Raw genomic sequence first — 10,636 nt, forward strand, 5'->3', positions numbered from 1 at the left:
TGTGCAGAATAAAATTTTATCTAAGATATCAGTTCCACTTTATCAGCTTAAAACGTTACGCGAGCCTCCCAAGAAGACACATAATAAGCAAAACACCGACAAGAAGTTGAGATCGAGGTCAACATCTACCGGTGTAGAGGGAAATTGAATACCTATACAAATGTATCTACAATATTTCCCGTGATTGCAGATATCTCGGAAAATGTAAACAGCCCTTCCTACATTCTCAGACGAATGCCAAAGCAAATTGGGTAAATGATATATAAGCCGTCATGAGTCAAATGAATTAAAAAGTTCCTTAAAATTATCAAAAGTAAATATAAAAAGGAAACTATTTTTCTGTAAGCTTTAATAATTAATTTTCTCTTGTTTCTTGCTTTCTGATTGGCCTATTCATTTTTTTTTCATTCCACGGTGAAAAAAAAAATCCGAGAATGGCGCCGAAACCCGACGTTATCGTGACGTCACAATAGAAATATTGACGCTGCGTATTGATTTGGGAAAAAAATAATCCCGTGTAAAAAATCAATTGAATCGTACGAGTAAACGTATTTGATTTTATAAAGTAGCACGAAGAATTAATTATAAGCATTGAAGTGACCAATTTTGTTTGCAAACTTTTGTGAGAATCAGGGTACCTAATTGTTCAAAAAGATTGTAATTGTAATTCTGTTTCGTTATACATGTATATTTTTTGTTTTTAAACATAATTCCAATATGTTGGTATCTACATAAGAGAGAAAAATAATGTTATTTTGTATTTTCTAGTTTCAGTTGTCAGTTGAAATACATTTCTGTCAAATGATCATTTGATGCCTGATATTAAAAATAACTTTTGTTTAACCCAAACGCTTATCTTATTGTTGATCTTTATGTGTTGATAGGGTAGATGCAGGGAATAAATGCACTAATCTTATGGTTACATTACAAAATTAAATTAGTGTTGTTTTCTAAGGATTCATATGGAACTTTAAAGCCACATATGACAAATGTTCATATTTGATATTTGACATAAAAATACATTCCAGCCTTTTGAAAAGCTATTTTACCGGATTTTAATGTTTTTGAGAAAACTAACCCAGCATATTGACAAAAAAAATTAGTTTTCTTGAAAATATAATTTGCAGTCAAAGGGCGTACTAAATACCATTCTAAATGAGCGTTCGCTCCTGTGATGTAGGCTCTGAAATTCTACAAGGGTAATATAACACCATATGGATCGAAACAAAGGTCCTTTATTTTTATATTAGATATGATAATTATTGTAAAGCCGCATAATCCGTATCTTTCAGGGTCCGTAAATCAACAAAAAATCATTATGGTACATACATTTTAAAAAGTTATTAACTTTCCCCTGATTACACACCAAAAAAATCCCGAGTTCAAAAGAAATTAATGATTAAAAGTTCGATATCCAGAGTGTTTGAATATGCATACCGCGCCATCTTCAATGCTTAGACGATCACGTGACTTTCCTGACCAAACGAAAGACATGCACCCAGTCAAAAGTGTGTCGATCGTGTTAGCAGGGACTTCTACAGATTCTGAAGAACTTGTTATTTATCATGAGCAAGTAAATGTTTTGTTGTGTGATGAAGTTGAAGAGTCCTCAGGAAACAATACAATACATTATCGTCGTATACACAATACTTCCATTCGGTCATTTTGAGTGTTTACAATACGGCGATCGGTTGAATTGACTATGCTTTGCCTAATTTTCGGGGGGCATCGGAGGGATTTTCGTAGGAACTGTATTTAAACTTCGTAAAAAATGCGTGTTGCGATACCATACGTCGTATTAGACTAGATAATAAATTGTACAAAAATGTACCAGATATATAAATAATGGTATTTGTAAATAATGAAATAGGCAAGATATATCGTACTAGATAGAGACAAAAATGGTTATCTACATGTAAATCTCTGGTGATACTTTTTTTTAATAAATATATCAGACGATATTTGACTTGCCTTGGATAACCATTTGGTCCAAATGAAATATAATAATAAATCAAGTAAAATAAGCACGGAGAAGAAACTTGACATAATCTGCATTTCTGTGCAAAGCTATATGTGTATACATATGTATTTGTGATAAAAAATCACAATGTACCGCCTGAACGAGTATAAAACTTTATACACGTACATGTATGTATATTTCTGATATTTGTGTTGTAAAAGCTCAATGTTCGTTAAAAGAAACGTGATTTTAAATTTCTGGTGAAATTTGGTTATAATTAATTTTTCTTAGTTTTCATACCAAATCTGGCTTTTTGATTGGCCAATATTTTTTTTTGCATACCACTATGAAAAAAAAATCGAGAATTGCGCGAAACCCCGACGTTATAGTGACGTCACAATAGAAACTTGACGTTGCGTATTGATTCGGAAAAAAGAGTCCCTTGAAAAACCACTATAATGTTACATTTAAACATACTTCATTTTATCAAATAGAGTATAAAATTAATTATAAGTATTGATGTCACTACTTTTTTAATTTTATCGGGGTATGAAAAAAAAAAATTGTTTGCAAACTTTTGTGGGAATCCGCTACGCAATCATATTCATACACAGATAGCACATACATATACATTGTATAGTGTACATGTACACATATTATGCATTGAATTTTAAGTCAAAGAAAAAATGACTGAGTTTAAAATAACATCCATTGATAGAAGTTATGTGTTAGTTTATTTTTATATATTCAAACAATCCTTATTCCTTTAGTGTAATCTTGCTCAAAACACTAAGTGGAGTTGCTAAGAGCTTGTACATGTACATGCATGTAGACCTTGATTAATCTGGACTAATTAGAAGTTATTGTCAGTCTATTCATTTCTAATTCAATCAAAACTTTGAGCACCACAGGCAATAGATGTATGGATATTCTTACCAATAAAAAAGTACGTGTCCATGTAGAGTTGAATATATGAACAAAATATCAACGACCTTCCTCTTGTACATTCGGAATATCGACTTAAAAGTGACGTCACAATAGGAAAATCGACTCGGGTGTGACGTCACAATAAGGAGTATTTCTAAAAATGAAAATATCGAGTCAATATGCTTTCTAAAAATTTGGAAACATCGAGTCGATATGCTAAATATCGCTCTCCACGTGACAGTGTATCAGCCAATGAGAGTGGCGGAAAATCGGGGCATATCTAATATACAATGTTATTGACTATATTACTATTTATAAAACCATTTATCCTTCAATCTTCTGAAGGTATTTCCCGTAAATACCGACAGGGAAGTGTGTTTCCAACACTATTGAAGGGGGAGATAATCGACAAGAACATACGGGTCACGTCGTTAAGCGGAAATAATCGAACTTGGGACTCGAAATAAAGTGATATCCCGAAGCGAATCCATATGAGGAGATATTCTTACTTAAAAGTTCACACTTACTATAAAATATCCACTACAATTGACGCACAAATATATATGAAGCAGCTGGGAGATAAAAAATCAAGATAAAATCATTTTGAAAGGTTTAATTAAAGTGATGGATTTATGTTATGATATACCAACAGTAAAATAATGTTATCATATTTTTAAATGTTCAGGAATGGTCAAGGATATTTTTTATCAGATCGTAAATAGTCCAGTGGATATATATTATTGTTTCGGGTAACCCATGTACATGTAACTTGTTCAAAAATAAGACAATGCTGACTTTCAATGTTTATTCTTGAATACAGAAAGTTGTAAAAGTACAGTTGAACCTCGCTGTGCCGAAGTTGTATCATTTTAAGAGCATGCGTGACCTTAACAAACTTTAAATTACATTTCTAGTACGTTAAACCAACTTTTTCCATTGCCATTTTCCATTCTAAAACGAGTATGCAACGACAACGATGAACATCGGAGGTTTAAAACATTAAAGTTCCTATCACTATAAATGATGTAGATATCAATTCGCGAATTTACTTTTGGAACGTGAATTCGCGTGAGTAAATCACACGCGAAAGAAAGTTGATAGCGATATACCGAAATGGAATATGAAAGTTCAATTTTGGTCCCGTCAAGTTAATGATGTGAATGTATCACATTGCGAAGTCGTCACATCTAGGCCTCCTGACGTCTGATCTCGCAGATGTAGTAGAGACTATATCCAGTACACACACAATCGTGCATCTTGAAACCTTCCCCGGACTTAGTGCATCCGCATTTCTGTGTAGAAGAGTCGTCCGGTTCTCCAGGAGCCCAGGATCTCACTGAAGTATCAACCAGCTCGCCATTGCTGAGAAAGTACCAAACGAATGATCCTTTCATCTCACGCCCAGTATACACGAGGTCACTTGTGCCTGGAACAAACCAGATGTAGAATAATTGTAGAATAATTCAATCCTACTTGTAACAAACATTTTCATTTGCTCAAAAATTGCTCTATCGTCCATTTAAGAGACACGTTGATGTTTGTAAAATCGATTCTGATTAGCTTAAACATCGGCATTATAATTTCACAGAAAAACAACTTTTGAATTATGAAGAGATTATCTATAATAGATTGAGTTATGAAAATTATCTTATGATATATACTGTGTATGTTTTTATGTTATAAAGATATAACACAAAGATCTAAATGTACTCTCATCATTAACCGCTTCATCGAGTTCATTTTGATCAGTGTGCTATTTATTAGAGTTCACTAAGATTAGTGTGCTATTTATAAGAGTTCACTAAGATTTATGTGCTATTTATTAGAGTTCACTAAGATTAGTGTGCTATTCATTAAAATTCAGAGTTTGCTAAAAATTGTGTACTATTTATTAGAGTTTGCTAAATTTGTGTGTTATTTATTAGAGTTCATTAGGATATGTGTGCTTTTATATGTTATCTATTAGAGTTTACTAAGATTTGTGTGCTATTTATTTGAGTTCACTAAGATTTGTGTGCTTTTTATTAAAGTCCACTAAGAGTTTGACATTGGTAATTTCATGGACACAATGAGTCAAAATGTGCTTCGTTTAACTCTTGATAATAAATGTTGAAAATTACTGTTCACAGTGACGAGGTAACGTTATCTCTATTGTGAACTTTTAGGAGATAACACTATGGACTCAAACGAAATTGATATACAATCGAATCACATCTTACTTACCAACATGACTCGGCAGATTTCGCTGGATGAATGCAGCCTCCTCGTCTGTTTTGATTTCAACCAAATTGGCTCCCTTGGACTTACAACGACTCTGGAATAATTTGTAAGCGAATTTTAATTTGTAAATACGTATTTATAATCAATTTTCATTATTTTCCAGCATTTATCATACTGGTTCAGAGATGATCACTGTACAGCGAAAATACGAATACCAAAACTTATTGACAACATGATTTATAATACTATTTTAAGTACCAATTGACATATACGTCTAATTTTAATGTTTTGTTTGAATGAGGTGGGAGTTATTGGAGAAAGCGCGTCCATAAATTAAATGACAATAACGGTGAATAGCGCATATTAAACAGAGCTTGATTTTCGATTAATTAACATCCTATTAACAGCCAGGGTCATGTAATGACTGCCTCTCATGTATGCAGTGTATAGCGTGTGTGAAGTGCGAGGTGCTTGTTTTGGAAGGCTGCGGTATATTCATGTTGTGTCTTCTTGTATAGTGGAACTCTTGCCCTTTTTATAGTGCTTAACACTGACACATGTCACTGAAGACATCGAACAACACACCCCACCCGATCACATTATACCGACAACGGGCGAGCCAGTTGTTCAACTCCCGGAATGCAGAGCGTTAGAAAACATTCTGGTTAAAGCATGTACAACGTACCACAGAATCAGCCCAATTAGTTCTTTCGGATCTAGTCGAGACGTAGTAACATTTTTCTGGCGATTCGATCCATCCATCCTTACAGTCACGTGATTTGGAAGTCGTTGTTGTTGGTGTTGTTGACGGTGGTGTTGTTGTAGCGACACCAGCTGAAAGTCAAATCACAATAATAAACTGAATATGTGGACAAGGAATCTATGATTTATTAAAACATATTGTTTGTATAAATATTACCATAGTAACCAGTAAGCAATTCAATAATAGTAAAATTTTATACTGAATATGTGGACAAGGAATTTAACTATATTTGAAACTAATAATTTTGTGTGATAAAACAATACAGCTGTAACGAATAAACAATACGAGTCGTATTGATATTTTAAAGTGAAGCATTTAATTTGAATTTGTAAGGTCAACGTACATTACTGACATTGATATAATACTGAATGAATGCTTTTCCCGTCTGTACTCATTAACGACTTATCTTCCCTTGTGGGTAGGTATTGCATGATTGTGCCGTCATGTGTTTACGAGTATAACGTCACATATAATGACGTCACTATGGATACCTTCCCGCAAGGGAGGTAAATTCGTAATATTCAACGACGGAATAAGTGTCCGTGCACAAGAGTATAACATATTGATGATGAATCAATTTAATTCATCATTGCTGACTTACGCAACGTTTCGCAGATGTAGTAAAGGTCAAACCCAGGACAGAGACAGTCCAACATCAGGAAATCGTCAGACCTCCGGGTACAGCCGCACGTCTGTTCTCCCCCGTCTGGCTCCCCACTTGCCCATGTCCTCACTGACGTATCAACAGGTTCATTGTCACTGAGAAATACCCACACGTCCGCATCATTCCTCTTACGTCCAGTGTATACAATGTCACTTGTATCTGAAAATAATCCCCTACATAAGTCAGTTCAATGATTGACAAATGGACTTGGCGGTCAGCAAATATAAGGTAGTTATTTAGAAAAAAGCAAATAATCTCGAGAAGTAATTCCCATCCGAAAACATTGTTTTTTTGTTTTGTTTTTTGTTTTGTTTTGTACGCCGTAGTCAACTGAGTCACTGAAAACATTCTCGACATAATAATGATAATAATTAGGAATAAACAAGTATGTAGTATGTAGTTTCTATTGATATTTATTTGAATACCTGACTCCATTATCATGAAGCAATCTTAGACTTAGGTTTGTAATTAACCAATCGCATATGACTCAACATTTTGTCATTTTCCATTGACTAAGTTTAAATTTCAGATTGTTTTAGACTTACGACTGCGTCTTGATCTCGAGGTATTATCCTGTAATCATGATCAAATGCTTTTTCAGCATTCACCGTGACCTGTTATGATAAAATATTATAAATTTACGTACAGACTCGCGATGGCAGATTCCGCATAACAAATTGTGCCTCTTCATTTGTACGGAATTCCACTAGTTTTGCCCCCATTGAAGAGCATCGGTTCTGAAATAAAAGCATTACTACATTACACATCTGGCTCAGGACAGAAAGAAAAAAGTGACTGACCGAATCTTGCCAAGGTAAGCAAAAATATCAATTCTTTCACTCGATTGATAAAATCTATAAGATCCCATATATAAGCTAATTGTTATTAATATAAGTGTACCATCAAAGCGTTGATGATTTGAGATTAATGGAATCACACATGGGTCTACCAAGTGAACAGAGATATTCCGAGTGAAAGATTTTGCCTGTTCAAGACGAGGCTTTCCGGGGTTTGCCGGGCATGCCGAGGTTGCCGGGGGTTGTTGGGGCTTGTCGAGGCTTGCCGGGACTAATCGGGGCCTGTCGGGACAAACGTTCCAATGTAAAAGATTTATTATTTCTAAGCGAGGATACCGTATTAATTTTGGGAGAACTACATATGACTAACGATAGATGTGGCCCATTCCGTCTTCTCCGAGGTGGTGGAGACATAGTAACACTTCCCTCCCGGTGATAAGATCCAACCTTCTTCACACTCCGGAGCTGGCGTGGAGGCAGTGGTAGTACTCGCTGTAACTGGATAGATAATCATACATCAAAATTAGATATGTCTTTAATGTAATCTGACTGATATACAGAAATACTGACTCCGTTCAATATCGAATCTGATAATAGTAGAGGGTACTCCAAATTTCTTGAGGACAAATGTGTCCATTAGAACATAACATATCATTATCATAATTTACACTATTTTAGCGAAAAGGCTTCATGTTAGTGCGAGTGATGTGTTTGTAAGGAAACATGACACGTGTATTCTGCCAGTAAAAGAATATATATTTGGACAAATCTAGCAAAGCCTGGTATCTAAAACATGTGTGTGTTAGCGATAAGGCATGATTGAAATCTCTTGCGCCATGGCACAGTTTGTTTGTATATTATATATAGATGTGCACTGGTCTACATATATGACTTAATGGGATACGACTATATGGAATACATGTGTTTTCTTTCATACCTACGGGTGTAATACTGGCTGTTCTAGGGCAAAACACTCATGTCGCCTGATGATGTATTGCATGGCTACCGATGCAATAAAGCCTCGTGACGTCACGGCGCCAACAAAATTCTATTTCCTCAGTAAAATTTTAACATTTTTTCTCCAACCTGACTGATTTTACTATAAAAGATGCAAGCAACGGAATTTGTGTTGAAAATATTGCATAATTTTTCCTGTATGGAAAATTGACTTTCAGTCGTGGATTTCTTCGAATTTCTTTCAAAATGGCGGGGTATTATGCTAACTTAAAAATTATACTTATACTTACTCAATAACTTACTTATTATTCAATAACATGTTATTTACTTAAATAACGTAAAGATGTTACTTATTTATCTCATCTACTAATTATTTACGGGACTTATTTACTTATTTACACCATGTTCGTACAATTACTTATTTGAATACCTACTTACTTATATATTAAGTTAACAGATTAACAAAGCAATACCCTGCTGAAACAATTTTGTGTCTTTGTGTTGAGTGTACAGAGAGCTCATTGAACCTATGAATACCGTCTTTACATACATAACACATAACGTATATAACAAAGCCTTCAACTTTACCTCCTCCGTCAAGTATCGCTCGTAATTCTGCCTGCTCTTTCTTCATTGTCCGTAGTGCATTTTCAAACCCAGACATTATTTTTGAGAAGTCATTTATTTCGCTGGATACTGATCTTTTGAATTCCTGGATTTCCGTTGAATTACATCCACACTGCTGACCGGAGTTTGAATCGCCTTCAATGGCGTCGACTCGTCTTTGTAATTCACACACTTTCTCGTTGATATTGAAGTAAGTTGCGTTTAGCAGGCCAACAACTTCACTCGCTAAACTTTTCTCTTCATATTTTTCAACAGAATCATCGCCCGCTGCAACAAGCTCAGTCGTCGATAAAACTATCAAAGCTGTAACTAAATAATACAATTCCATAGTTAGCGTACTCTTGCCTACAATGGACGCGTTGACTACAATTTTTGTAACCACCACATGGTTTTAATAGTAAAAATGTTTGTCACGTGATTTCCCAGAAACCTAACACCCTGTTAATGTTTTTGAGTGGCATATATTGTTTGGTGTAGATATATTAAACTTGTCAACTTAAATGTTCCGAAAAGTGCATAAATTTAACTTTTTATCGCACCAATAGAATTATTTTTACAAACAAAAATAATTTATAACTAACAGTAAAATCATACTTGTCGATTGTACAACAAACAAGGATAATGTTGCACACATCTACAATTGACATTGTTCGGCTGCTGTAAGTTTGAATTAAATCTGCAATGCTTTACATTTGGCTATATGCTGAAGCCAACTTGGAAATTCCTGTAGGAAATTTCCATTCTTTATTTATGGTATTTTAGGCACTCAATCAAAAATGGAATTTCCAAACATTCTGCTAGTATATGACATTTGAATATTTTGCTTGTAAGCATGACGAATGTAAAATAAAATCCAAGTCCATAAATATAAAAAAAAATATATTTATATGTATATATATGTGTCTGCAAAATAAACATATATCACAAGGAATCACAATTTATTCTGTGTGGATAAAGAATGGTTATAATTTCGATTGACCCGATATCATATTCAAAATACATATTTAACTGAAATACAAGACAGGTTACAGTAAGGCTTAAGTTAAGAAATTATGTTTTAGGTTAAAAATCAAATTTTTTGTTCAAAAAATCACGATTTTACATTACATTATATCTCCTCACACAGGAGGAGATTTATTCAACAAACAACCATACATGTTTTATATACATTTTAAAATAACTTGTTTTAATATGACATGACTTATCACCATTGTACTCATATAAAGATACCACTCAACTACACGAAGGTTCCCAACAAATATATGGCTGATAAGATGCGCCCCACCTAATCTGTTGTTTTCATCCTCTCGTAGTGAGAGGTAATTAGATTTATTCTGAGACAAGAGAAAATGATAATTGCTTTACAATACAATTTTACAACATAAATCACATACTCTCAGGCATACAATATAATGTATTCTTAATCCTCATATTTTGCCTATTGTTATCCCTATTACGAGTCAGTCAATTATATATTTATGTGCGTTTTCAGTTTCTGGATCTTGGTCTAGTAAACTTTCAGGATATATCGTCGCATTACATGGTTTATGGTTTTTTTTTTTTTTTTTTTTTTTTTTTTGCTTTAATGTTATATTTCTCTTCCTTACTTGTGACTAAATTCAGAAACAAATTATAGGTGACATCTTTATAAGATTCAGTAAATATTAATTATCATATTACTCTCCTCTTTCATGTTTGATATCTGTTTTAATCAACTTTAA

The 10,636-nt window shown here is 33.9% G+C and overlaps 1 protein-coding gene across 1 annotated transcript; it reads right to left on the bottom strand.

Annotated features, from left to right (window-relative positions):
• Nucleotides 1-3,678: 3,678 nt before the first annotated feature.
• LOC138309775 (macrophage mannose receptor 1-like) lies at nt 3,679-9,291 on the bottom strand. Its single transcript, XM_069250985.1, has 7 exons — nt 8,877-9,291; nt 7,702-7,829; nt 7,181-7,271; nt 6,472-6,693; nt 5,793-5,941; nt 5,111-5,201; nt 3,679-4,313 (listed from the first exon to the last, which is right to left on the bottom strand). The coding sequence occupies exons 1-7, from the start codon at nt 9,241-9,243 to the stop codon at nt 4,075-4,077; spliced, it is 1,287 nt and encodes a 428-aa protein (XP_069107086.1). The 5' UTR covers nt 9,244-9,291; the 3' UTR covers nt 3,679-4,074.
• Nucleotides 9,292-10,636: the final 1,345 nt, after the last annotated feature.

The sequence above is a fragment of the Argopecten irradians genome, chromosome 15 (assembly GCF_041381155.1).
Source record: "Argopecten irradians isolate NY chromosome 15, Ai_NY, whole genome shotgun sequence".
Taxonomy (NCBI): domain Eukaryota; kingdom Metazoa; phylum Mollusca; class Bivalvia; order Pectinida; family Pectinidae; genus Argopecten; species Argopecten irradians.